The 27,714-nt window shown below is 60.9% G+C and overlaps 2 protein-coding genes across 3 annotated transcripts; both read right to left on the bottom strand.

The window, feature by feature from the left end:
• Positions 1-831: 831 nt before the first annotated feature.
• SNRNP27 (small nuclear ribonucleoprotein U4/U6.U5 subunit 27) lies at positions 832-4,049 on the bottom strand. Its single transcript, XM_041424705.1, has 6 exons — positions 3,389-4,049; positions 2,638-2,758; positions 1,922-2,031; positions 1,727-1,806; positions 1,579-1,643; positions 832-1,146 (listed from the first exon to the last, which is right to left on the bottom strand). Exons 1-6 carry the CDS (start codon positions 3,423-3,425, stop codon positions 1,092-1,094), a joined length of 468 nt encoding a protein of 155 aa, XP_041280639.1. The 5' UTR covers positions 3,426-4,049; the 3' UTR covers positions 832-1,091.
• A 319-nt stretch (positions 4,050-4,368) lies between these two features.
• ADD2 (adducin 2) lies at positions 4,369-14,731 on the bottom strand. Of its 2 annotated transcripts, XR_005954103.1 has the most exons (15): positions 14,496-14,731; positions 13,745-13,883; positions 12,941-13,092; positions 11,870-11,950; positions 11,645-11,794; positions 11,145-11,288; positions 10,973-11,071; positions 10,276-10,455; positions 9,140-9,397; positions 8,526-8,645; positions 8,353-8,442; positions 7,750-7,900; positions 7,581-7,670; positions 4,933-6,803; positions 4,369-4,891 (listed from the first exon to the last, which is right to left on the bottom strand). XR_005954103.1 is itself a non-coding variant. In XM_041424664.1 (14 exons), exons 1-14 carry the CDS (start codon positions 14,667-14,669, stop codon positions 6,505-6,507), a joined length of 2,127 nt encoding a protein of 708 aa, XP_041280598.1. In that variant the 5' UTR covers positions 14,670-14,731; the 3' UTR covers positions 4,369-6,504. The 2 variants fall into 2 exon arrangements, 1 of the variants encoding a protein (XP_041280598.1); XM_041424664.1 differs by having other exon boundaries at positions 4,369-6,803.
• Between the last annotated feature and the right edge of the window lie 12,983 nt (positions 14,732-27,714).

The following is a 27,714-nucleotide window of genomic DNA, read 5'->3' on the forward strand; positions in this document are numbered from 1 at the left end:
GGCGGCGGGGGGGGAGCGGCGGCCTCTGCCCGCCCCGAGCGCCGCTCCGCCAGACCCCGCGCGCGCCACGCCCCCGCCGCCGCTCATTGGCCGAGGCTGAGACAGGCCCCGCCCAGCCCCGCCGATGATTGGAGGATAAAGGGGAGACCCCGCCCAGCGCCTCCACGAGCGGCGGAGAGGGAGCGTGGCCGCGCCTGAGGACACGCCCCCTACTCGCTGCTATTGGATGAGAGCGCCACGCCTCCCGCTATTGGCCCGACCCTCCCGGTGGCGTCCCGCCCACACAGCCGGCCCCGCCCCGCTGGCCGCACGCTCTGCCCTGACTCACTTCCTGCCGCTCAGCCAATGGCGAGGCCGGACGGGGGAGGGGGCGGGGCCTCGGCTACGTGGGGCAACGTAAGCACTGACACTGACAGGGACAGGGACAGAGACCCCCGGGATGGGGACAGGGAAAGGGACAGAGACCCCGGGATGGGGACAGGGACCCCCAGACAGGGACCCCCGGGATGGTGACAGGGACAGAGACCCCGGGATGGGGACAGGGAAAGGGACAGAGACCCCGGGATGGGGACAGAGACAGAGACCCCGGGGATGGGGACAGGGAAAGGGACAGGGACCCCCGGGATGGGGACAGGGAAAGGCACAGAGACCCCGGGATGGGGACAGAGACCCCCAGACAGGGACCCCCGGGATGGGGACAGGGACAGAGACCCCGGGATGGGGACAGGGACCCCCAGACAGGGACCCCTGGGCCAGGGACAGACCCTGTGTCACCCCAAGGGTTTGTGGGAGGGGGAATGGAGGCCGTGCTTTATCTCTGAATGATAAAAATTAAAGGAAAAAATACATCCGGGGTTTTATTAACAGGGAAACAAACCAAAACCAGGGAGAACACGGCAAAATCCCAGCCAGAAACTGACCTTTGTCGTAAAAAAAAAACCAACAAACCAAACAAATATCTGGGAACTGGTGACGGCTCTGGCTGTGGGATTCGTTGGGAATATCCCAAATTCCACTGGAATCCAGCACTGGAGCCACCCAGGAGAGTGCAGGGAAGCGAAATCCTCCCGTGGAGGAGCCGTGTGCCAGCGTCAGGCGATGAAATCCAGGGGCCTGTTGAATCCTCCTTTTCTGTTCATGTATTGCCTGGGTGAGGACGGAGCCAGGGTCAGCCCCAGGGAACCCAATTCCCCAGGGATTTGAGCAAAAGGAGGGCAGGGAGGCTCCCAGCGAGGAGCTGCTCCAGAGGAGCCCAGGCTGCCATCAGAAAGGGAGCAGGATTGACAATCTGGGTGGTTTTTTGGGATAAACCAGGTGAGCAGTGTGGCTCCCTGCTGCTCTGATCCTGTCCAGGCCTCACTGGGCACACCCCACCCGTTCCCAAGGTGCTCCTCACTCCTCATCCTCCTGGTTTCCCCATTCCCACGGGCGTCTGGAGAACTCTCACCTCTGCTTTTGAGTCTAAACCTCACCAAATTTCCATTTCCCCAGGCCTGGGAGCCGGATCATGGTGAGACAGCGGCCACAGCCACCTGACAAAACAAGCTCCTCTTTCCATCCCAAAGCAGGGGGACACACCTGTACTTCCTCTTCTGGGACACGTTGATGGCGTAGGCATTGGCAGCACCGTCCACCTTCTTCCCCTGAGGAGAAACGTCCCAAAATCCCATGGATTATCCCCAAACAGGGCAGCTGACACCACAGAGCCCCTGGTGGTACCGCTCACCTTGGTGGTATCAAAGGAGGCAAAACCCATCATCTTCATCATCTCGATCTCCTCCTCTGTCTTGCCCTGCAAATCCTCTTCTGAGGGGGAAAAAAATCAGGGATTGAGCAATGGGGTGTTGGGATTCCCAAAAATCCGTGTGTCCTGGCCCCGGGGGGCACCTGGGGGTGCTCCAGGAGGGAAAGCCCCCCTCACCTGTGATCTGCCGCTCCTTCTTGGAGTCCTTGAGCTCCTTCTTCTCCTCATCCCGGCGCTCCTTGGGCCGTGCAGGTGACGAGGAGCTGGAGCGGTGCCGGCGCGGGGACCTGCTGGGGCACGCGAGCTGGGGCTGCAATTCCCACCTGGAATCCCCACCTGCAGCTCCTGCTGTCCCTGGGCCACCCAGGGTGCCCTCACCTAGCTGTGCCCACCCCTCGATGGTGCCCCTGCCCTCACCTGGATCATCCCTGCCTTCACCTGGATCATCCCTGTCATCACCTGGATGTCCCTGCCATCACCTGGATCATCCCTGCCCTCACCTGGATCATCCCTGTCATCACCTGGATGTCCCTGCCATCACCTGGATCATCCCTGCTATCATCTGGATCATTCCTAACATCAGCTGGATGTCTCTGTCCTCACCTGGATGTCCCTGCCATCACCTGGATTATCCCTGTCGTCACCTGGATCACTCCTAACATCACCTGGATCATCCCTGCCATCACCCGGATCATTCCTAACATCACCTGGACAGTTCCCACCCTCCCCTGGATCATCCCTGCCATCACCTGGATCATTCCTAACGTCACCTGGATGTCCCTGCCCTCAGCTGGATCATTCCTATGATCACCTGGATGTCCCTGTCATCACCTGGATCATCCCTGCCATCACCTGGACAGTGCCCACCCTCACCTGGATGTCTCTGCCCTCACCTGGATCGTCTCCGGTGCGGGGAGCGGGAGCGGCTCCTCCTCCTGTCCCTGTCCCGGGACCGCGATCGCTCCCGCCGCCGCCTGTCCCTGTCCCGGGACGTGGAACGCGAGCGCCGGCGCTCTGCCCGGGGAAGGGTCAGCTGCTGCTCCCTGCCCGCTTCCCAAAGGAAATCCCACAGAAAACCCCAGCGCAGACCCCGGGACTGCCCTTCCCAGCCCTCAGGACAGTTCTGGGCTCACGGACCCCTCTGGGCACCCCCAGGAGGGGAAGGAGCAGCAGGAAAAGTCTCCAGCTGGAGCGGGGGAAATCACCCGGGGGGATCAGCCAGGAGGGGGTGATGGTCCCCAAAAACCTGAGCAAGGTGGAGAGGGGTGGCAGGAAAGGAAGAGAAGGAGAGGACGAGGAGATAAGGATGGAGAGAAGAAGACAAAGGAGAGGAGGAAGAAGAGAAGAGGAGGAGGAGAAGAAAGCGGAGAAGAAGAGAAGGAATAGAGAAGGATGGGAAGGGGGAGAAGGAGGAAGAGGAGGAGGAGAAGAAGAGAAGGAAAAGAGAAGGATGATGAGGAAGAAGAGGAGGATGAAGGAGCTGTCTCTGCTGTCCTCCAGAGCGAGGAACCAGGGCCTCCCCGCCCTGCAGGGTCTCAGTCCCCCCAACCCCGGCCCTTCCATCCCGATCTCCCGGGTTCCCCCTGAGCTCCCCGCCGTTCCCGTCCCTCCCTGGGTCCTCCCGGTGCCCCGGTGCCTCCTCACCCCGCCGCGGCGGTGACCGGGAGCGGCTGCGGCCCATGGCCGCCCCTCAGCCCCGCGCTGCTGCTCCCACGGCGGCGCCGGCCCTGAGGGGACCCGGCCTGAGGGGACCGGCCCTGAGGGGACCCGGCCGGGACCGGGCCCGAGGGGACCCGGCCTGAGGGGACCGAACCTGAGGGGACCGGGCCGGAGGGGCCGCTCAGGTCAGCACCGCATCGGGACGCACCGGCCCGGTCCCGCCGCTCGCCCCGAGAGCCCGCCCAGGCCGGAGTGCGAGGGGAGGGCCGGGAGGAAGAGGAGGGCTGGAAAGAGGAGAGGGCAGGAAGAGGAGGGGAGGAAGGAGGGGCCGTCACCGTCACCCTCCGCCGGCAGCTGCTCGCTCTGCCTCCCTGGCCTGGCCCCGGCTCGGTCCCGGCCCTCTCCCGGTTCTGCCCCGGCCCGGCCCAGCCCAGCCCAGAGTCCGAACGTGCTGCGGCTCTGCCGGCTTCGGTAGTGGAGGGGTTCAGGAGAGGCTTCTCTGAGAAGCTGCTGGAACCTTCCCGGTGTCCGCCACACCCCGTGCCAGCGGCTCCGGGGGAGCCCCATTCCTGAGCCCATGGATGGCACCATGCCATCCTCGCCCTGAGCTCCATCCCGGTCCCATTCCCACCTGCGCCCCATGCCATCCCCATCATCCCCTTCCCACCTCCAACTCCATTCTCATCCCATCCCCATATCCATCTCATTCCCATCCCCATTCCCACCTCCACCCCTGTCCCATCACCATCCCCATCATCCCCTTCCCATTCCCACCTCCCCCCATCCCCCCCCCCACCTCCATCACCATCCCATTCTCATCCCATCCCCATCATCCCCTTCCCATCACCATCCCCATCTTCACCCCATCCCCATCCCGTCCCCACCTCCACTTCCATCCCCATTCCCACCTTCACACCTATCCCATTCCCATTGCAATCCCCATCCCCATCCCTCAGGCTCCGAGCTGCCGGGTGCCAAACACGGGGTTTATTTACACCGGCGTTCCGCGCGCTCCCGGCCGCGATTGTCACACGCGGGGACATGCCACACCCCGGCTCCTCCCGGTGCCATTCCGGGGGTCCAACGCCCACCCTGCCACCCGGACCTTTCCCGGTGGGCAGCCCCGGGTGGGAGGAGAGGTGCTGAGCCCAGCTGGACTCGCCCTTCCCCGCTGCCAAGGTGGCATCAGCCCCTGTTTTCCAGCGGAGTTGCGGATGTGGAGGTCCTGGATCAGGGATTTGCCTTACCCTGAGCCGTGCTGGAGCGAGGGGAGGGGGAGGCAGGGTGGTGGGCTGGGGGAATTTCCCGAGGGGTGGTCCCGGGGTGTGATCATGGCTCTGTTGCTCTCCATCATGGTGATGATGGTGGCACTGGAGCCTTCGTCCCTTTCTACCTGGAGCTCCCTGGAATTTCATGGAGAGGGAAGTCAATCCCTGCAAAGCTTTTGGCCCTTGGGAAAAGGGTTGACAAAGGCCCCAGGGACAGAACCTTGGGGAGAAAAGGGGTGACAAAGGCCCCAGGGACAGAACCTTGGGGAGAAAAGGGGTGACAAAGGCCCTGGGGACACACTTCCAATAACAAAGTGGGAACAAAACCCCTGGGGGAGCCCCCGGGTTGGGCTGGGGGTGTGGCAGTGCTGTCATTCAGGAATTGCCCCCAGGTGTGACAGTGCTACCCCAGGGAGGTGACACGGCTGTCTCTGCAGGCTCTGCTGCCCTGGGTCACCCGGGTGGAACAGGCCCAGGGGCAAAAATGGCCTCAAAGAGCCTTAAAATCAGTGGCAGTGAGGAACAGCCCCCCCAGTGACAGGGTTTAGGGGCTCAGAGTGTCCTCTCGGTGCCCCCCATCCTGCAGGAGTGGGATGGGGACCTCTGGGGGGACACTGGGCAGGGCAAAGGCTCTTCCCAAAATCCAGGCTCAGGTTGGGGCTCTGTCAAGATCCCTGCCTGGGCTCTCCCTGCTGTTTCCTGCAGCCCCTGTTCCATGGGCTTCCTGCTCTTCCAGAGGGGATCCAACCCCCACGAGCTGTCTCACAGCAGTGAAAGGGTTTGAAACCACGGTGATGGCACGTGGGAAAACCCTGCTGGGGTGGGGGAGCCCCAAACAGGGGTTCTGGGGCATTCCAGACCTCCTGGGCAGGGCTCCATGGACGCAGCAAGGCTCAGGGCGAGCCCCCCAGGAAAGGGGGAGGATGTGGGGCTGATCCCGGTGATTTATCCCCAAATCCCAGCGCTGGAAGGGCTGTGGGGGACACGGGCACGGCTGGGGCTCTCCCGGGCAGGGCGTAGCCAGGAGGTTGTAACGCTGGGAGGGAAGGGAACGCCAGGAAGGATGGAACTTGTGCTGGGAATTCCAGAGCTGGGAAAAGCAGGGGGCCAGCGTGGCCGTGAGCAGAGGCCAGCAGGAACTGGCAGCGTGTGTTCATCCCGAAGTAGCACTTAGTGAGTGAGTTTTGCTCAGTTTTAAACAACACAGACAATTCCCGGAGGGTTTTTTTTTTTTCCCTATTTTCCCAGGTGCGGGTCGTGCAGTGAGGTGGGGGCTTTTCCAGCGGTGGGAAATCCTGCTGCTCTTCCTTGGGTGGGGAAAACACAGGCTGGGAATACCAGGAGAAGGGGATGAAGTGGTTCTTGAGCCCACGGAGAGGAAGATTACAATCCAGGGAGGAAAAACCTCAGCTCCTCCTCGAGGAAAAGCAATCCCCCGCCTTCAGCTCGATCCCGTTCTCCTGGCAAAGCGACGGACAGTTTTCCCTGGGGATGAAGCCAGCGCCATTCCAGCAGAGCTTGAAACAGAAGGTGAAGAAAATAACCACAAAACACCCTTTTCTTCCTCAAATCAAGCAGATCTGGGCTCTGGTGGAGAAAACCCAACTCTCGGCCCACGGTGGGAAGGGGCCGGAGCCCAGGAGGGAGAGGGGGGAGGGAGGTGCAGCGGGAGTTTCCCCAAACGGGGACCACAGTCTCTCTAAGCTCGGTGACCGCCCCCAGAGGCGGGTGACAAGGGGGACCAGGTGCCTTGTGCCAGGAGGGCCCGGAAAACAGCCGGGTTCCGGGGGTCTCAGAGATCCCGGGGATCCCACGCGCGAGGCCTCGGGAGACTCAGGATTCGATCTTTTCCTTCTTTTTGCCTTTTTTCAGGAAGGACGGGGTCCGGAATTTCTTCTTCTTTTTGGAGGGTGATTTGGAGGGTGAACCGTCGGGGGACACCGGGTTGCTGGTCACTGTCTCCTTCTCCTTGGGGGCGTCCTGGTCAGCGTTGGTGGTTGTCCGGTCTGTCCCCCCTTTTCCAAGGTTTTCCTCAGTGCTTTGCTCTTCATCCTTCCCGTTCACCACCGCTGGTGGCTCCTTCTTGGCAGTGGAATCAGGGGGGGCTTGGCCACCATCGGCCTTCTTATCACCTTGGGAAGGGGAGAGGGAACAGGGAATTGGGGCAGCAGCACCGGTGCTGTAGGGGGGTTTATTCCCCAAAAGTCCAGTGGGGCCTGGGCAGGAGCAGGATTTGGCCTCCACGAGTGGAGAACGTTGGGATTTGATCCTGTCCTGCCTCAGGCACCGCTCCCCTGAGCCCCCTGAGCCGCCCCCTCCCTGCGGGACAAGCGATGTGGGATGGAGAGCCGGGAAGAGGCAGCGGGAGAAGCAGGAAGCAACAACAAAGAGGGATTCCCCAGGGGGTTTCCTAAGGGATTTATTTCCATGGAGACCGAAGATCCCCCCGAGCCCCTGTCCCTCGTCCGGGGTGGCCTCTCCGTACTTACTACGGCGCCAGGGATTCAGGGATAACTCCTTGGGTGACAGGCACACGGGGAGGAAAGAGAAAGGAGACGTTGTGGAGACAGACAGACAGACAGACGGACACCACGAGACACCATGGCAGAGCCAGCAGCCCCGAGCCGCGCCCCGGCACCCGCTGTGGGTCGGAACAATGGGAACGGAGCGTGGGGACTGGGCTGGGGGACAGGGCTGTCCCCTGCACCCCACAAAGCCACCGACAGAGCTCACGTCCTCCTGCCACGATCGCCGTCGGCCCCTCTGGAGCGGGGTGACAGCTCGAGGTGACACGAGGTGACAGCGAGCTGCGTCTCAGCGCCGTTTGGCCACAGCCGCCCTTGTCCCCCCACTCCTGCTGCTCACTGGGACCCCAGCCCTCGTGTTGGGGTGCTCGTCACCCCACTCACCCTCCGTTGGCTCCGCAGGCGCTGGGGGCTCCGGAGGGGGTGGCTCTGGAGGGGGAGCCCCGCTGTCCTCTGCTGCCGCGTCCCTCTCGCCTGCCACAGAGAGACACGCTGGCCCCAGGTCCCCTCAGTGCCACCCGGGGCTCTGTGGGGCTTTGGGGGTCTCTCCTACCCTGCAGGCGCTTCTTCCTCTCCACCTCCTGCTTGTACTCCTCCAGCTCCTGGTCCGTGAGCTGGCTGAAGGGGTTGGGGGGCTCTGGCTCGGGGGGAGCCTCTTCCCTGCCCTCCTTGGCCTCTGCGTCCCCCAGGTGGCTCTCAGTGGACTGAAACAGACCCCCAGAGTGGTGTCACACCCCTGGGGCAGTGTCAACCCCCCATGGAGAGATGTCACCCCTCCTGAGGGGTGTCACACCCTCTGGAACTGTGTCGACAGCCCCATCCCTCACCCCAAGCAGTGTGCCCCCCCCAGCAGTGTCCCCCACCCCTGAGCAGTGTCCCCTCTGCCCTCGGAGTGGTGTCACTGCCCCAGACCTGTGGAACCAGGGAAGGGCTGGGTACTCTGGAAGGGGCACTTGGGGCAAGAGGTGACAGGGGGTGATATTGGCTTGGAGATATAGTGGGGACAGGGGGTGACACGGGGGGACAGGACTGTGTCTGGTCCCAGCAATGACACTGGCCAGCAGCTGCGACTGGGGACACAGAGTGTCATGGGGCTGGGGACACGGGGTGACACAGGGCTGGGGATACGGGGTGACACAGGTGACAGGTGCCATACGGGGCTGCGGCTGGTCTCGGCGATGACGCTGGCCAGCAGCTGCGACTGGGGCCCGGCTGATTTCACATCCTGGCGGTTCTGCTCGCGGATCTGTGGGGGAGGACAGGGCTCAATCCCCCTCCAAGGCCAGGGCTGAGCCCCCCGAGGCCCCGCTGTCCCCCAGCCCAGCCCACCTTGTTGCGCATCTCCAGCACCTCCTGCGGGTCTGTGTAGAGCGGCACGAACTGGTTGGGGTTCTCGATGCGGATGGGGGTCCCACTGCTGCCCTTCTCCACCTCGTCTGCCCGCAGCCACTGCAAACCCAGGAACGGTGTTTGGGGAAGGGGAGACCCCCAGGATGGAAGGGGGACCCCAACAAATGCAACTTGTGTAGAGGGAAGACCCCAGTATAGAGGGGAAGCACCATAAGTGCAGGGAGACCCCAATAAACACTCCTTGTATAGAAGGAAGACCTGACTAAATGCATCATACACAGAAGGTGGACCCCAATAATACAGGAAGACCCCAAAAAAACATCTTGTGTAGAGTGGAGATCTTAATAACAGGTGTTACCTGGAGGAGAGACCCCAATAAATGCATCTTGCACAGAGGGAAGACCCCGATAAAGCCAATAGCACTCAGCCCCACTAGAATGGGGTGGTGGCATTTCCAAATAATCATTATTGCAGGATGCAGGTGGTGCCCAGGCCTCCCTACACCCCAGATTTTCACGGCGTCCATAACCAGGACACCCTCCACCTCCCTGGCCACCCATCCCCAAGCCCCTGCTGCCCCCTGTGCCCCTCACCGTGGTCTTTGTCCTCTGGCCGCCGGCGCTGCCCTGCGGCTCCTCGGCCAGGTTGACCCTGGTGTAGGTGTTGGGGGTGTTGAGCCACCTGGTCTTCTCCTTCTGCTGCTTCTGGGCGTGCTGGCGCAGGGCAGGGGTCCCGGCGGGCTCCTCCTCGAAGACGAAGGCCGTGACGGTGGCGGGGATCAGCACGTCGCTCTTGGGCTTGCTCTTCTCCTGCACGAAGGGGTAGCGGTACGTGTAGCCCGTGCGGTAGCCCTGGGGAAGCACCGAGAGGGGAGTGAGGCACAGGGGTAAACTGAGGGCTTGGAGCATGCTTTTGTCACAGACAGGTAGAGATAAAGAAAAGGATATATAAGATTATTTATTATAAAGAAAAGGATTTATAAGAGTCCATAAAGAATTATTAGAGGAATGAGGAAATAGCTAGCACAATAACCTATTTTAGTGGAAGCACCTTTTGCACCTGCATAAACTGTAGGTCTGTGTGGATGCCATGGGACAGAGAGAGAAACAGCAAGTGTTTCTCACAGCAGCTTCTGAGAATTTTTAGGGAGTTGTAAGGATGTGATAACTTGTTAAGCAAACTATAGGTCTGCGTGGATGCCATGGGACAGAGAGAGAAACAGCAAGTGTTTCTCACAGCAGCTTCTGAGAATTTTTAGGGAGTTGTAAGGATGTGATAACTTGTTAAGTATAAACAATTTGCAGGTGGTGTTTTTCTACTTCATCTTTCTGTTCTTCTCAAGGATGGTGTGTGAGAAAGGTGTTTTTGTTGGTTAGCCAATCAAATAGAACCTATCTTATCACTCTATAAAAACCTCGCAGATCTCTTGAATAAAGCTTCTTTGCTCTTTCTACAATACTGCCTCCTGCCTCTTCCTGTGTTATTCTCAGCACAAGAGTGACAGGTCTGTCCCATGAAAATCAGTGAACAAGATGCGTGAACATATCTAGAAAGAGAAAATTTGGTTATATTCCACAGCCCTCACCAAGCACTGAACTGGGTTTCACTGCGCTGCTGACCAGTTAGGTTTAACCCAGTGCATTCTGATATTTCTATGTGAACAGAGCAGGGGCCTTTCCTGCATGAAGAGACTGAGTCCTATCTGTTTTATCACAGTTTTGGCGCTCACCAGGTTGTCCAGCATCCTCATGAGGGCCTCGAACTCGTGCTCGCCCAGGCGGCTCTTGTGCAGGGGCCCGAAGGTGGCCCCGGCGCGGCGCACGGCCCCCGGCCCGTGGGGCCCGCGCTGCGCCGCCCGCTCCAGCACGATCAGGTTCTCCGCGCCGCCCGCGCTCGCCAGCGCCGACACCTGCGGGGCACCGGGCACCGCTGGGCTGGGGACAGCGGGGGACAGCCCCGCGGCCACCCCCGAGCTGGCACAAGGGGGGGAAAGGGGCTGAGAGCTGGCACGGGGGAACGGGTGAGACCTGGCACAGCTCATGCCAGGGCTGAGAGCTGGCACAGCTCATGGTACAGGGATGGAAATGGGGGGCTGGCACAGCTCAGGGTACAGGGATGGAAATGGGGGGCTGAGAGCTGGCGCAGCTCAGGGCATGAAGATGGAAATGAGGGGTCTGAGAGCTGGTACAGCTTAGGGCATGGGAATGGAAATGGGGGGCAGACACCTGGCACAGCTCATGCCATGCTCCCGGGGCACTCTGCCTGAGCTGAGACTGGCACAGCTCAGTGCATGGGGATGGAAATGAGGGGCTGAGACCTGGCACAGCTCATGCCATGCTCCCGGGGCACTCTGAGCTGACAGTGGCACAGTGCATGCTCCCGCAATTCCGGCCCCACCCGCAGCCCGGCGCTCGCCCCGCGCTCACCTGCACCTCGCAGGCCGCCTGCAGGTGGAAGGTGCTGTAAAAAGCCTCCTCGGCCGTGTCGCCCAGCGCCAGCACGCCGTGGTTCCGCAGCACCAGGATCTGCCGCGGGATGTCAGCGGGGCGGGCGGGGCACGGCGGGGCGACCCCCGCGTGCCCCCAGGTGTGCCCTCACCTTGCAGGTGGGCCCGAGGCACTTCTGGAGCTCCACGCGATCGGCCTCGTCCTCCACCTCCCCGCGGAAGTCGAAGTAGGCGACGTCCCCCAGGAGGAGAGCGGCGCGGGAGATGGGCAGGAGCCCGCAGCGCATGGCCGACACCTGGGCACGGGGTGGGGACAGGGCAGGGGGCCGAGGAACCCCAAACACCCCCCAAAACGACAACAGCCCAAAAAACCCCCACCGACAGCCCCAAAAAACCCCCACCATCAGCCCAAAAAAACACCGACAGTCCCTAAAAAGCCCCACTGACAGCCCCCAAAAAAACCCACCAACAGTCCAAAAAAACCTCCAACCCTTCCAAAACACCCCTCCACCCTCCCAAATCCCCCCCGAACCCAAGTTCCCCTAACCCCCCCACCAAACCCAACCTCCCCCAAAAGCTCTCCCCCACATTCCCCTGGCTCCCAAGCCCCCAGACCCGCTCTCCCCGACCCCCCAGCCCGTTCCCCGCGTACGGCGGCCGCGGCGGGGGTGTGCAGCCGCACGATGCAGCGGATGTCGGGGCGCGCCGCGTAGATCGCGGCGTGCAGGCTGAAACTGCGAGCGTCGGGGGCGAAGCCGGTGCTGCCCTGCTCCACCACGGCCCCCAGAACGTTCACCTTCACCTGGGGGGGCACGGGGGGGCTCAGGGGGCTGCTCCCACCCGAGGAAGGAGGGAGGGAGGGAGGTGGGGGGCTCACCAGGCTGGCCGCTGTCACCTCGCTGCACGCCAGCCCCTGCGGGGCCACCAAGAAGTGCTCCTGCTCCTTGCTGACCCGCAGCTGCCGAGTGGGATAGGGTGAGGTGAGAAACGGCCCGAAAAAATCCCAAAATGGACATCCCTCGAAGGCCCCGCACCTCTCTGATCGCCCCTAAACCATTGAAAAGCCTCCGAAACTTCCCCCCAAGCCAACACCTCGAAAAGAACCCCAAAACCTCACAAACTGCCCCCCAAAACAACAGCCCACAAACCCTCAAAATCCCAACCCACCTCAAATGTCCAGAACCCCTTAGAACCCCCCAAAATCACCAACATCCCTCTAAGAACCCAACAGCTTCCAACCTTCCAAAATCCACCAAACCCCCCAAAATCCTACCAAAGAATGCCAATTTCTAAAACTCCCCAAATCTCAACTACCCAAAACCCCTGCTCCCCCCAAGAGAACCCCAAAATGGCCACTCCCAATCCAAAATCCACCCGAAACCCCACATCTCAAACCACAACACAATCTCCTCAACAAACTCCCTCAACTCCTCCTCAAACCCAAAGCACCCCCAACCCTCCTGTCCCCCCCGTACAGGTTTTGGGGTACTGGTGGTGTTGGTGGTATGCCCTAGCTGTGCCCAGTTGAACAGATCCAGCAGGTCCCAAACAACACCAAATCCCACCAAAAATAACTGAAATTCCCCCAACATCCCCCACAAACAACCCCAAACCTCCCTGGGGTTTTGGGGTACTCACAGTGACATGATGTGCCCCAGCTGTGTCTGTCTGTACAGGCCCAGCAGGTCCCACCCCCCCAAAAAAACCCTTAAAATCCCCCTCAAACAGCCCTGAACACCCTCAAAATCCTTTCCAGGACCCCCCCATTCCCTCTGAGCTGGTTTTGGGGTGCTCACGGTGACAACAGCATGTCCCAGTTGTGCCAAGCCTGTACCAGTCCAGGAGGTATTGAAAGCCCCCTGAACCCCCCAAACAACCCCAAATCTCCCCAAAACAACCCCAAATCCCCCCAGAGCCCCTATTTTTTGGGTTTTTTTGGGGTGCTCACGGTGACAGCGGCGTGTCCCAGCTGTGCCCAGCCGTACAGGTCCAGCAGGCGGTGGATGCTGCCCACCTTGCAGCGCATCAGCCGCTCGCCCTTGGCCAGTGCTGGCCCCTCTGTCCCATGCAGGTCATTGATGGGGGTGACCGACGCCAGCCCTGGGGATTGGGGACCCCCTGTCAGCCGTGGGACCCCCCCAAACCATGGGGGCCTCACCAGGAGCAGAGGGTTGGTGGCTGGCAAGGTTTGGTGGATCCAAAGGTTTGCTGGACATCAAGGTTTGGTGGACACAAAAGATTTGGGGGTCCCTGAGGCATTAAAGGTTTGGTGGTCCCGCAGGTTTGATGGCCCCAAAGATTTGGTGGGTCTCAAAAAGTTTGGGGGATGCCAGAGGTTTAGTGGCACCCCAAGATCCCAAAGAGTTGATGATTCCAAAGGTTTGGGAGTCCCCAAGATCCCAAAAGTTTAGGGGCCCACAAAGTTTGGTGGTCTCAAAGGTTTGATGATTCTAAAGGTTTTTGGGGTCCTCAAGGTCCCAAAGGCTCGGTGGTCTCAAAGGTTTGATGACACCAAAGGTTTTTGGGGTCCTCAGGGTCCCAAGGTTTGGTGGTCTCAAAGGTTTGATGACCCCAAATGTTTTTGGGGTCCTCAAGGTCCCAAAGGCTTGGTGGCCCCAAAGCATTTGAGGCCCCTGAAGTTCCCAAAGGTTTTTGTGAGATTTGGAGGTTCCAAGGTTGCCAAGATTTGGTGCCCCCCAAGGTTTTGGGGTTTTTCCTACCCCATCCCTCGTCCCCAAAGAGCCCCACGTACCCATGGGGGAGGTGGGCAGGGCGGCAGGGGACGTGGTGGCCATGAAGTCGGCGATCTGCCGCAGTGCCCACACGTGTGACGAGTTGTTCCCCTTCTTCATCTGCTCCTGGATGAGGCTCTCCAGCTCCTCCCGGAAGGACTGCGGCACGGGGACAGGGTGACAACGGGCTGGGTGGCACCGCTGGGGACATCGGGGCTGGGGCAGCACCGCTGGCACGGTGATGGCAGTGGGGACAGCATTGCCATCTTGGTGGCAGTAGCACTGCCAGCTTGGTGCCACAGTGGTGATGGTGGCACTGGCAGCTGGCTTGCTGGCACAGTGGCACTGGCAGCTCAGTGACAGCAGCACCACGGTGGCAGTGGCATTGCCAGGTGGGGACATGCACCACCGTGTGGTGACGTCTGTTAGCTTGGGGACAGGAGGGATGGGGCGGGGACAACAAAGGATGGGGCCAGCGACAAGAAGGGGTTGGTGACAGGAGGGACGGGATTTGGGCCAGGAGGGGTGGGGGACAGAAGAGAAGAGGTTGGGGACACGAAGGACAGGGCTTGGGGACAGGAGGTATGGGTTGGGGAACGTAAAGGAAGAGGTTGGGGATAGCAGGAACAGGGTTTGGGGACAGGCGGATAGAGTTGGGCACAAGTAGAACGGGGCTGGGGACAGGTGGGACGGGGGTGGGGACAGGTAGATGGGGCTGGGGACAGGCGGGGCGGAGGTGGGGACAGGGCCAGCGCGGGCCCGGGGGCTCACCGGGCTCTGCAGGATCATTGTCACCCGCTTCTTCTGCTCCATCAGGTTGAAGTCCTGGCGCAGGTCCCCGGCCCCGCTCCGCGCCCGCAGGAACTCGGGGTCCTCCTGGGGGGGGCAGCGCGGCCCGGGGGCGGGGGGCTCGGGCAGGGGCTCGGGGCTGGCGGCCGTGCTCATCCTGGGGACACGGGGACACGCGGGGACACGCGGCGTCAGCACCCCCGGGGTACAGATTGGGGAGAAAGCACCGAAAACACGGAGCAGCTGCGGCCCGCTGATAAGGGCAGAGGGGAGCCGCCCTGCCCGGGACGAGGGGACAGCTTGGGGACACCGGGGAGGGGACACTGCCCAGGCTGGGTGACAGCCCTGAGGGTAGCACAGCTAAGAACGGGCACAGCTCAGCGCACTGATGGCGCTGTGAACGGGCACGGCTCAGGGCACTGATGGGGCTGAGAACGGGCACAGCTCAGGGCAGGGATGGGGCTGAGAACGGGCACAGCTCAGCGCACGGATGGGGCTGAGAACGGGCACGGCTCAGGGCAGGGATGGGGCTGAGAACGGGCACAGCTCAGGGCAGGGATGGGGCTGAGAACGGGCACAGCTCAGCGCACGGATGGGGCTGAGAACGGGCACGGCTCAGGGCAGGGATGGGGCTGAGAACGGGCACAGCTCAGGGCAGGGATGGGGCTGAGAACGGGCACAGCTCAGCGCACGGATGGCGCTGAGAACGGGCACGGCTCAGGGCACTGATGGGGCTGAGAACGGGCACAGCTCAGTGCAGGGATGGGGCTGAGAACGGGCACGGCTCAGTGCACCCGTAGGGCTGAGAATGGGCACAGCTCAGGGCAGGGATGGGGCTGAGAACGGGCACGGCTCAGGGCAGGGATGGCGCTGAGAACGGGCACGGCTCAGGGCACCGATGGGGCTGAGAACGGGCACGGCTCAGGGCACGGATGGGGCTGAGAACGGGCACAGCTCAGGGCAGGGATGGGGCTGAGAACGGGCACAGCTCAGGGCACTGATGGGGGCTGAGAACGGGCACAGCTCAGGGCAGGGATGGGACTGAGAACGGGCACGGCTCAGGGCACCCGTGGGGCTGAGAACGGGCACAGCTCAGGGCAGGGATGGGCGCTCCCCCACGACCCCAGTCCCAAACTGGGGTCACCCATTATGGGGGGCTCGGCGCCACGCTGCCACCACACGAGGGGATGTTCCCGGCCCAGCAAGCCCAAAACGGCCCCGATAAGACCCCCAAAGGACCCTCCCCTCTCCTCCAGGTCACCGTCCCCGAGCGCTCTGGGGATGCTGCTGCCAAGGGCCCCCCCAAAACACAGGGCGGGGCCGCTCCCCCAGACCCGGGGGTGACCCCCAGTCCCCCCCCCTCTCAGGGCAGAAGGGGACCCCCAGATTTCGCAGCTCGGAGCGCACCTGTCTCACCGGGCGGGGGGGCCGCGGCCGGGATAAATCCGGGGGGCCGCGGTGACCCCCGGCCGCAGGGCCCGGACAGCCCCCGGAGAAGGCGGGGGGGGTTATGGGGGGCTGGGCCGGGACCCCCCCCCCAGCATCCCCCTCCCCTCCCCGCCTCCGCCCGCGCCGCGCCCAGCGCCGCTGCGGCAGCCGCAGGGCGGGGGGGGAGCGAGAACCGGGCTGGAAACCGGGATGGAAACCGGGCTGGATCGGGGGGGCCGCAGCATCGTCCCCCCCCTCAAGGGATGATGGGGAAGGGATGGGCTCGGGTACCAGCCGGGGATGAAGGCCCCGGCACGGGGGGAGGGGTGGGATGCAGCCCCCCCACACCTGCATGCGGCCAGCTGGGAGTGGGATGGGGAAAAGGCGGGGGGGTCACCCAGCATCCCCCCCCCATCCCCAAAATCCCCCCTCCCGCGAGGGGTGCTGCCCCATAAACAAGAGGGGACCCCCAAACCGGGCGCTCCCACAATCCCTTTTTATTGTGCAATTAATTGGGTTCATATTAACAATCGTTAATAAGCCCTTACCTGGGGGGGGGAGCTAATTACTAATTACAATTTCATAAAGAAATTAATGAATTAATTACAGCTCTGCGCCCCCCCCCCCAAGCTTCTGTGTTTGAGGGGTGACAGACCCCCTGCCCCCCCCAGTTTTGGGATGTGGGTTTTATGGGGTGCAGGACTCCAGGACAGGAGTGTGACCCCAAAAATGGGGCCCGGAGCCTTGGACTCGGCCCTCGGGGGAGACCCCTCCAGACTTTAGGGGCGTCAGGAAAAACCTTAAAAAAAAAGGAAAAAAAGAATATTGAATATTTTAAAATATTTTGAATATATTAAAATATTTTGGGGGAAAAGTTGATCTCCAGCCTCCCTTGTTTATGTTGGTGTTACCCAGATGCTCCCCCAAACCCGGACCCCATTGTGACCCCCCCCAAACTTTTATGTCCCACCCTTCAGGTGCCCCTGAACCCCCCAAGGTGCTCTATCCCCCCTCCAGGTGGGGCTGACTCACCCCCATCCCGGTGCTCCCCCAAATTCCCGGGGTGCCCCCTCCCACTCACCGTCTCCCAAGCTGGGGGGGGTCCCCACGGGCACGGGGGGGCACTGCCAGGCCAGGTTCAGGTTGCCCCCCCTGCAGTACCCCCCAACTCCTGCCCAGCACTGAGCTCCTGGGAAAAGGGGAATTAAAAAAATATATCAGAATTCGGGGGTGCCTCCCCAACAATAACAAACCTCCCCTCCAATAATAACCCCCCCCCCAAAATAAATCAAATTAATTATTAAATCAATTCCAACCTCAAAAAACTCAAGCAGGAAAATCCCCACCAGGCCCTCGAATTAAAGGGGGCTTGTTGGTCAGTTTTGGGGTGCCCACCTGGCAGTCCTGCAGGAGTGAATGTTTCAGGGGGTTTGGGGTCAGGTTTAGGGTCAGTTTTGGGGTTGCACCTGGCAGTCCCGCAGCAGCCAGATGTTTCAGAGGGTTTTAGGGTCAGTTTTGGGGTCACACCTGGCAGTCCCGCAGCATGCCCCGCCGCAGCCGGATGTTTTAGGGGGTTTGTGGGCAGTTTTAGGGACAATTTTAGGGTCAGGTTTGGGGTCACCCCTGACAGTCCCACAGCACTCCCCACAGCAGTGGATGTTTTAGGGGGTTTAGGGTCAGTTTTGGGGGCACACCTGGCAGTCCCGCAGCAGCCAGATGTTCCAGAGGGTTTTAGGGTCAGTTTTGGGGGCACACCTGGCAGTCCCGCAGCAGCCAGATGTTCCAGAGGGTTTTAGGGTCAGTTTTGGGGGCACACCTGGCAGTCCCGCAGCAGCCAGATGTTCCAGAGGGTTTTAGGGTCAGTTTTGGGGGCACACCTGGCAGTCCCGCAGCAGCCAGATGTTCCAGAGGGTTTTAGGGTCAGTTTTGGGGGCACACCTGGCAGTCCCGCAGCAGCCAGATGTTCCAGAGGGTTTTAGGGTCAGTTTTGGGGGCACACCTGGCAGTCCCGCAGCATGCCCCGCCGCAGCCGGCTGTTTTAGGGGGTTTGTGGGCAGTTTTAGGGACAATTTTAGGGTCAGGTTTGGGGTCACACCTGACAGTCCCACAGCACACCCCACAGCAGTGGATGTTTTAGGGGGTTTAGGGTCAGTTTTGGGGTGCCCACCTGGCAGTCCTGCAGCACGCCCCGCAGCAGCCGGATGTTTTAGGGGCTTTGTGGGCAGTTTTAGGGTCAGTTTTGGGGTGCCCACCTGGCAGTCCTGCAGCACGCCCCGCAGCAGCCGGATGTTTTAGGGGCTTTGTGGGCAGTTTTAGGGACAATTTTAGGGTCAGTTTTGGGGTGCCTACCTGGCAGTCCTGCAGCACACCCCACAACAGTGGATGTTTTAGGGGGTTTGGGGTGCCTACCTGGCAGTCCCACAGCAGCTGGATGTTTTAGGGGGTTTGTGGGCAGTTTTAGGGACAGTTTTAGGGTCAGTTTTGGGGTGCCCACCTGGGCAGTTTTGAGCAGCCGGATGTTTTAGGGGCTTTGTGGGCAGTTTTAGGGTCAGTTTTGGGGTGCCCACCTGGCAGTCCTGCAGCACGCCCCACAGCAGTGGATGTTTTAGGGGGTTTAGGGTCAGTTTTGGGGTTGCACCTGGCAGTCCCACAGCACACCCCACAGCAGTGGATGTTTTAGGGGGTTTAGGGTCAGTTTTGGGGTGCCCACCTGGCAATCCCACAGCATGCCCCACAGCAGCTGGATGTTTTAGGGGCTTTGTGGGCAGTTTTAGGGTCAGTTTTGGGGTGCCCACCTGGCAGTCCTGCAGCACGCCCCGCAGCAGCCGGATGTACTGTGCTGCTGCCCGCAGCGTGTCCGCCTTGCTGGGCCGGCGGTCCCGCGGCACCAGCGGCACCAGGGTCCGCAGCTGGGAGAAGCCACTGTTGAGGTTCCGGATCTGTGGGACACAGGGATCGAGGGGACCCCAAAAGGACCAGGTCAGAGACCCCAAAAGGGCTCCAAAGAGACCCCTGTTAGACACCCCAAAGGGACCCCCCATTAGAGACCCCAAAGTTCGACCAGGATCCCCCCAGGACCAAACTGTGATCTCTCAAGATTAAACTGGGACCACTCCCAGAATTCAACTGGGCTCAGCAGGATTAAACCAGACCTGCCCATAATCAAAATTGGGGTCTCTCCCCGAATTAAACCAACCCCTCGGGATTGAACTGCCCCCTGAGGATTAAAGTGGGTGCCTCACAGAATCAAACTGGGACCTCCAGGATTAAATTGGGACCTTTAAACTTGGATAAAACTGGAGAGTCATGTTTAGTCCTGGCTCACCAGGACTAAACATGACTCTCCCACAATTAAACTGAGACCTCAGAATTAAACTGACCCCAAGACTAAACCGACCCACACAGAATTAAACCAGGCCTTCCTAAAACTCAACTGGGCCCCCAGGATTGAATCCACCCCTCAAACGCGAAGTCCCCCGGCGGTGGCACTGCCGGTGTCGCCTGATTGTCCCCACGATGTGACCCAGCCCCGGGGTGTGCTCTGGGGGTTCAGCAGGTTCTGGGGTCGCTCACCCTCTCCCTCTCCTTGGCGTTGGCCGCCTGCCGCCGCTCCAGCACCTCGGCCGGGTCTCCGGTGGGCTCGTAGGCCCCGGCGGGGCTGCGCCGCAGGCGGGCGATGGTGGCCGGCTGGGGCAGGGGCCCGAAGCGCTGCCGCAGGAGCCCCTCCAGCACCTCGGGGGGCGGCGTGGGCTGCAGGACCCCCGGGGGCTCCGGGACCCCCAAGGGCTTTGGGACCCCTGAGGGCTCTGAGGGCTGCGGGACCCCTGAGGGTTCCGGGGCTCCCAAGGGCTCTGAGGGCTGCAGGACCTCCGAGGGCTCCAAGGGTTGCAGGACTCCTGAGGGCTCTGATGGCTTCAGGATCCCTGAGGGCTTCGGGGCCCCTGAGGGCTCTGAGGGTTGCAGGACCCCTGAGGGCTGTAGGACCCCCGAGGATTCCAAGGGTTGCAGGACTCCTGAGGGCTCTGATGGCTTCAGGATCCCTGAGGGCTCCTGGACCCCCGAGGTCTCCAATGGCTTCAGGATCCCTGATGACTTCGGGGCCCCTGAGGGTTCCAAGGGCTTCGGGATCCCTGAAAGCTTTGGGGCCCCGGAGGGCTCTGAGGGCTGCAGGACCCCTGAGGATTCCAAGGGTTGCAGGACCCCTGAGAGCTCCTGGACCCCCAAGGGTTCCAATGGCTTCAGGATCCCTGAGGGCTCTGGGACCCCCGAGGGTTCCAATGGCTTCAGGATCCCTGAGGGCTCCAGGACCCCCAGGGGATCTGGGTCCCTTGAGGGCCCTGGGACCCCTGAAGGCTGTGAGACCCCCGGCCACCCCCCAGCTCTGCTGGGCTCCCCCATCCCACAAAAGGACCAAGGCTGCACCCACTGAGATGACTCTCAAAAAAAGGAGGAATTTGTGGGAAAAGGGCCCTTAAATACCTGGGAGCAAACGAGGCACAGGTGGGACCCATCTGGGCCTGACGAGCTCTGGCTGTGTCTTGGTTTCCTTACCCATTGTCCCTGCCTGGTACCCTCAAAATCCTGATCCCTGGTACCCCCAATATCTTGATTCCTGGCTATGCCTCAGTTTCCCCATTCACCATCCCAAAATCCTGATCCCTGGCTGTGTCTCAGCTGTCCCCTCTCCCCATCCCAACCTGGCATCCACAAAGCCCTGAGCCCAAAAAAGGCCCCAAAAGCGCGCTGAGGGATAGCTGGGATGGTGATATTTGGGGATATTTTGGGATATTTGGAGTCCTGGCACCGACGGGGACCTGAATGGCTGGGGTTGAGTGACTTGGTGTGCTCCTAAAGCCACTTTCGGGTGGGAAAGCAGAAAGAAGATGTTTAATGACACGGGCTTGGCTCGGTAGGTGGCAGTGTCAGTCCCTGACATGCCGCAAAACTCGGGGAGGCTGGAAATAAAGTGCTAAAACCGGCCTTTTTCCTCCAAAAAAAGGCAGGTCACTTCGGGTTGTTCACCATGGGGGGATCCTCATCCCACCACCGGGTGGATCTCCCCTCCCTGAGCCCTCCAAGGGGCTCATCCCGCTGTTCCTGGGGGATTTGGGGGCTCCAGCAGGTGCTCTGAGGTGTGTGTGGGGCATGGATGTTTCCTTTGTGCAGGGTTGGGGCTGCCCTGCCTCAGTTTCCCCAAACCTGAAAGCCCCTGGATACCATCCCCAGCTGCTCTGGGATCCTGGAGGTTCCTTCTGTGTCCATAAGGAGAGGAGAGTGCAGAGGACACTCCAAAGAAACCCCAAAATGACCCTAAAATGAGGGGCACCTGGAAGTTAATTGAGGGTTTTTCCCTAAGAACTTAGAAAAAACCCAATTTTCTTCTCTTTAATGCTCCGTAATGAGCTTCCCTGTCCCGCAGCAGGCTCTGGATAATCCCATTATTCCTGCCCCGATCTGGGCACAATTCTGGTGCCTGACAAATTAGTCTGAGGGCAGGGAGGTGTAAATCACCCCCAAAACGGGTCTGTGCCCAGCTGCTCACCTGGGATCACCCCTGGGAGCACCTGGGAGTATTGAGCCCCCCCAGTGGGGTTTGGGAAAAGCTGGGAAATGCTCCAAGTTCAACAGAGGAGGATGAAATATTGAGGGGAAAATGAGGGGTGGGGGTGGAGAAGGGGCTGGTGGAAATGGGGTTTGCAGGGGTCGCAGTTTTGGGGGTTATAATAGTTCAAATTTGGGGTTATTAGGGATCATGGTTTTAAGGGGTCACAGTTATTAGTGACCTCGTTTTAGGGGTCACGGTTATTGAGATTTTGGATTATTAAGGGTCACTGTTAATAGGGTTTGGGGTTATTAGGGGTTTTAGGGGTTACAATTGGGGTTACCTTTGGGGTTACAGTTTTAGGGGTTACAATTGGGGTTACAGTAGGGGTTACAGTTTTAGGGGTTACAATAATTAGCATTTGGGGTTATTAGGGATTTAAAGGGTCACAGTTAGGGCCCACATTTTTTATGGTTCACTGTTTCTTGGGGGTCACTGTTATTAGGAACCTGATTTTCAGGGATTTTTTGTTTTAGGGTGACAGTAATGAGGGACAGGGTGATGAGGGTCCCAGTTAGGGAGGGGAGCTTGGAAAAGGCTGAAACACCATCCCAAAACCCCGTGGTGCTGTTTTGGGTACTCCCATTGGAAATGCTGCTTCCCACCCCTCCATCCCAGGGTGCTCCCCAAATCCGGGGGTCTCCGCCCCCCACCCCGCCCACCCCAGTGACCATCGAGGATCTGACATCTGACACCGAGACTGGAAAGGCACCCGCGCGTTTCCAGTTCCGTGCTGGGGTGGCCTGGGAATGTCAGGGAAGGTCAGGGAAGGGGGACGGTGCCAGGGCTAATCTGGGCCCGGGGCAGCTGTTGGCACGGGATTAAACCCAATCTTTCCTGGCCTGGTCCCAAATGTCCCAGGAGAGTTCGGTGCCTGCCAGGGCTCTCAGCCTCGTGCCAGCCTCGTGGTGCCCAGATAAAATAATAAAATATTTATGGGGAGTGAAATATTCCAAGGGTCCCAAAAGTCTAGGGAGGGTTCGGTGCCTGCCAGGGCTGCCAGCCTCGTGCCAGCCTCGTGGTGCCCGGATGAAATGATAAAATATTTTATGGGGAGTGAAATATTCCAAAGGGGGTTTATGGAGATGTGGCAACGCCTGTGGCTGCTTCCTCCTCTCCATCCTCCTCCTCCTTGCGCTGCCAGGCACATCCCAGGGCACCTGCTGGCATGTGTCCTGGAACCTCGGGCATCGTTCACAGCCTGCTCCCTGAGCTCCCCAAGGCCCAGCCTGGGCTGGCACCGGGATCCCTGTCCTGTTTCCAGCAGGTTTTGGGTGCCCAGGGGTGGGAAATGCGGGAGAGCAGGAATCCACGTGGACGGGGAGGCTCCTGGAGAATTTTGGTCCTGTCCTTACGGTCATGGAATGCTCTCTCCTGCTGCTGCCCGTGCTGCTGGGGGCATCAGAACCCCAATAGCCCGGTGCCCTGATGTGACACAGACATCTCTCCTGCCTCAGTTTCCCCAGCTCACCCAGAGGGCTGAAGGGAGATTTGGGAGGGAGTTCCAGGGGCTGCTTTTGCCCCTAAACCCAGCCCCGGGGTTGATGCTGTAGGATTTGTGGCTGGGGAGGTTCCCAGTGCAATGCCCGGGGGTCCGAGGGACATCCTGGGGACATCCCAGGGGACATCACCATCCTGCTGCATCCCAGAGACATTTCAGGGGACATCCCAGGGGACATTCCAGGGGATATCCTGGGGACATCCCGGAGGCATCGCCATCCTGCTGTATCCCAGGGGCCGGCTCCTCCAGCCCCCCTTGTGAGGGGATTATTTATCCCCCTTTTGTGCCAAAGGGCAGGGGGTGGGAATTGTCCCGGCCACCCACCGAGATTCCCGGGGATCCCGGGCCGGGAAGGGGCCGCTCTTACCCCGCCACACCCGGGTTATCCCTCAGGATAACAATAAAGGGATTTATTGGCACGGAGGATTCGGGCACGCACAGCCGGGCATCGCTTGGATCCCCTCCACCCCACCCCTCAATCTGAGGGGAATATTAAACAATTCTGCCTTGGTTAAATCCAAATAACGACTAAAATCCCGCTGGGGCTGGCGGGAGGGAGTAAATCCGGGACGAGCAGCGATGCCCAGCTCTCATCTCCCACCGCCCAGCGCTCGCGGTTCGCTGATTTTCTCGCTCCCGGAGGTTCCCGGGAGGGAAGGAGAGCCAGGGCCGGCGGGCCGGTGCCGCCGTGCCCGGCCGGAGCGGGCTGAACAAAGCTGGCTCTGTCCGTGCGGTGAAGGAGCCTTTGTGCGAGCTGCGGGCGGCAGAGGGAGGATCCCAGCCCGCAGCGGCCGGAGTTTCCCCGTGCGAGAGCAGAGGAATTTTTGGAGATAAAAGGAGTTTCCATTGGATGGAGGTGCTGCCAAAGCCCCGTCGTGAGGCAGGTGGATGTGGGGACAGCCCGGATTGGGGGTCCCTTGTCCCAGGGTCCTGGTGAGCTCTGGGCTGTCACCGGTGGCCAAGTGCCCTGGAGATGGGATGGGATGGGATGGGGGGAGAGGGATGGGATGGGATGGGATGGGATGGGATGGGGTGTGAGGGATGGGATGGGCCCTGGGAATGGGATGGGTTGGGATCAATGGGATGGGATCAGTGGGATGGGGACAGGGATCAGGATGGTGTGGAAGAGGGAACAAGAACCAAGACAGAGATGGTGGCAGGGATGGGGATGGGAGCAGGTCTGAGATGGGGATGGAGATGAAGATGGAGATGGGGACAGGGAAGGGATGAGGTTGGCATGGGATTGGGACAGGGATTGGGGCAGGGATCAGATAGGGACAGGGATCAGGATGGGGATGGGGCAGGGATGAGATAGGGACAGGGATCAGGATGGGGACGGGGCAGGGATGAGGACAGGGATGGGACCAAGGCTGGAGCTCAGCTCTGCCTTGCCCCGCCAGCTCCCACAGCACCCGACCAAGGGCTGGGGCTGAGCTCAGCACCTGGATGAAGATTTAGGCCTGGTCTTAACCTTTAGCCCTTCCAGGCAGTTCCTAAATCCAGCCTGGAGCCTGCTGCTCCCAAATCCGAGCTTTACCCCTTCTCTCAAGCCCATCCCTCTCTGTGATGGGAAAACCTGGGGCTGCAGCTCCATCCTCCTCCTCCCTGACAGCAATGGTCAAGGATGGGACCAAGGCTGGAGCTCAGCTCTGCCTTGCCCCGCCAGCTCCCACAGCACCCAACCAAGGGCTGGGGCTGAGCTCAGCACCTGGATGAAGATTTAGGCCTGGTCTTAACCTTTAGCCCTTCCAGGCAGTTCCTAAATCCAGCCTGGAGCCTGCTGCTCCCAAATCCGAGCTTTACCCCTTCCCTCAAGCCCATCCCTCTCTGTGATGGGAAAACCTGGGGCTGCAGCTCCATCCTCCTCCTCCCTGACAGCAATTCCTGCCTTTCCCACCCCAGACAACCCTCCAGCACCGGCTGCTGGTGCTGCTGGGCCCTCCGAGCTGGAAAATCTCCCTTAGAATGAATCAATGAATCGACCTTAGCCCTCTTTGCCCTGCAGCTCCTCCAGCAGCAGGGAGAGGGGCCCTGCGTGCCCACTGTCACGTAGGGACGGACCCACGGAGCCACGCGGTGGAGGAGGAGCCAGGCAGCTCTTTTCCCCCTCTTTTATCCCCCATCCGGGTTTTTGGAATTCTCCGGGACTCTCAAAGCTCCTCCTAAGCAGCGGGAGCCGCCGCTGCTGCCGTGGCAGATGCTGCCGATCCCAATTAAGCCCTTCGCCGGGTCAGAGCCTCGGGGGAGGCCACGTGTGCCCATCCCACGTGTGCCCTCACACGCAGCACACATTTGCACACGCATGATGAGTCTCCAGCAGGCTCGGGGCCGCGCGGCCTCGTTCCGCCTCGGGGCTCCCAGCCCCTCACACATCCATCCCACCTCAGCTTGTGGGGGCTTCTCTATTTATTGCCTCTCTCCAGGAGGGAGGGAGGAAGGAGAGAGGGCTCCTCAGCCAAACTCTCTGCGCTGGAATTGGGGCTGGGGGCAGGCGAGGTCACCCCCGCGGGGACAGCGCGATGCTCAATCCATGATCTGGCTGCTCCTTCTTGCCGTGCCCGGGGGTCCCGAGCGGAGGGGTCCGGAGCAGAGGGGTGCCCCTTGGGGCTGCCAGGGTGGGGCAGGAGCAGCCCAGCCCCTCGGCAGAGCATCTCAACCCAGACAGCTCTCTGGGCTGGGGGCAGGCGAGGTCACCCCCGCGGGGACAAGGCGATGCTCAATCCATGATCTGGCTGCTCCTTCTTGCCGTGCCCGGGGGTCCCGAGCGGAGGGGTCCGGAGCAGAGGGGTGCCCCTTGGGGCTGCCAGGGTGGGGCAGGAGCAGCCCAGCCCCTCGGCAGAGCATCTCAACCCAGACAGCTCCGTCACTGCCATGCCAGGGCTCCGGGATTACAGCGCTGCTGCTCAAATCCCGTCTTCATCCGCGCCGTGCCCAGCCAATGACCTCGGCGCTGGCACGCAGGGCCTTCCTCCGCGGGGACCAGAGATGATAAAGCCCTCCCAGAGCCAGCTCGGTGCAGCTCTGTCTCAGCAAACCATCGTGGATGCTCCGAGGATGACGTCCACGCACACGGAGAACGGGATGGACGAGGAGAGCTTCGCCCAGGTAAGGGGATTTTCACCCTGGGTTTGGGACAGGGAGGGAGTTTGTGCTCCCTGTGCCTGGACTGGGACCTGCAGTGGGTGAAGCACAAAAGAGTGAGAGGGGAGCAGCTGAGGGTGTTGAGGGATCACGGGATGGTGCTGGGGAATGACTGATGGCAGGGTGGAGTTCCTCAAACCTTCAGCCTCCACCAGGTGGAGTGATGTTGGAGCAAGGTGGGATGTAATATTTGGTGTCAAAGGATCACAGGATGGGCGCTGGGGAATGACTGATGGCTGGGTGGAGTTCCTCAAATCTTCAGCCTCCACCAGGTGGAGTGATGTTGGAGCAAGGTGGATGTAATATTTGGGGTGATTTTCTGCCTGTCAGAGCGAGTTGGTGGAAATACATGTGACTGGGGTCTTTGAGCCATGATCATTCTGCCAGGGAGTGAGGGAGATGCTGCCTGTGATGAGCAGAGATCCTTTGGGAGAGTCCAACTCTGCTCCTGTATCCCAGAGAGAGCTCTGGGCTGGACTCAGGAATTGTTCTGGACTTGGGGGACTGGGAGGTTTCGATCCTTCTCTGCTCCAGCAGCGCTGTGGCTTTGGGCTGGGATTTGGGGGGACAGGAGGGGGCTCCCAGCCCCTCGCCCCCTGTTCCCTGTGCCTCACCCAGCACGAGGATGGGCTGGCAGGCACATCCACCCGCACGTGGCTTTGCCACGCTGGTGTGGACGCTGCCAGGACAGCACAGGGCTGAGGGTGGGATTCTGCCATGGCTGTGCCTTCCCCAAATCTGAGTTTTGGGCGATTTCCTGCCATGGGCTGGGGAGGATCTCTGGAGATTGGGGCAAGCTGGACGTGGCTGTGGCACGGGGCCATCGGGGTGGCTCTCCCACCCCCATGAGACCCCCAGGATTCGGCTCACCCACACCCACAGTGCTGGGAGAGAGGATGAGGGTGGGCAGAGGGGAGGGAAAAACCCCTGGCACCGAGCGTTCCCTGCCCGTGTCCCTGCTCCAGTTTGGTGGCATCAGGGACGTGGCGTGTCCCACGCCGTGGGACGTGGCAGTGCCCACGGAAAGTGCCCCAGGGACGCAGGAGAAACCTCCCCTTTCCGCTGGGATTGGGAAAGTGCTCCACATGGGAGTTGCTCATGCCAGGGCAGAGTGACTCAGGGTCCCGTGTCCTGACCGGGACTTTTGACCTCGGAGCTGTGCCAGGTTTGGTGGCACCTGGCATGGCCCCTGTGGGGTGCAGGATGGACCTCAGCTCTTCCTGCCTTTGGCTGTGTTGGCTTTTGGGGACACATTCCCTCCTGCCACAGCTGCTGCCAGCTCCAGCATCCAGGCTTTGGGTGCTGGATTGGGATTTTGGGACTTTCCTGGGATGTTGGGAACCTTCCTGGGATGCTGGGGACCTTCCTGGGGTGTTGGGGACAGTGTGGCTCCTGGGAATGGCAGGGGCCAGACATCTCCTCTCGCTGTGGTGTCACGGGGCCGATCCCGTGAAGCATCCAATGGATCAGGGGATGTTTGATGGAGCTGGAGGGCTCCTGCACAGCTGGATGAGCTGGCAGTGTCCCGA

The sequence above is a fragment of the Onychostruthus taczanowskii genome, unplaced genomic scaffold (assembly GCF_017590055.1).
Source record: "Onychostruthus taczanowskii isolate IOZ18803 unplaced genomic scaffold, ASM1759005v1 scaffold84, whole genome shotgun sequence".
Taxonomy (NCBI): domain Eukaryota; kingdom Metazoa; phylum Chordata; class Aves; order Passeriformes; family Passeridae; genus Onychostruthus; species Onychostruthus taczanowskii.

Coding starts and splice junctions, on each gene's coding strand:
- SNRNP27 (XM_041424705.1), bottom strand. CDS start 3,425: ATGGGCCGCAGCCGCTCCCGGTCACCGCCGCGGCGGG. Junction 2,032..2,637: donor CCGCACCGGAGACGATCCAG/GTGAGGGCAGAG, acceptor GTGCCCCAGCAG/GTCCCCGCGCCGGCACCGCT. Junction 1,644..1,726: donor CCTCCTTTGATACCACCAAG/GTGAGCGGTACC, acceptor GTTTCTCCTCAG/GGGAAGAAGGTGGACGGTGC.
- ADD2 (XM_041424664.1), bottom strand. CDS start 14,669: ATGAGCACGGCCGCCAGCCCCGAGCCCCTGCCCGAGCCCCCCGCCCCC. Junction 11,795..11,869: donor AGGTGACAGCGGCCAGCCTG/GTGAGCCCCCCA, acceptor GTGCCCCCCCAG/GTGAAGGTGAACGTTCTGGG. Junction 8,646..9,139: donor GCCAGAGGACAAAGACCACG/GTGAGGGGCACA, acceptor CTGGGTTTGCAG/TGGCTGCGGGCAGACGAGGT.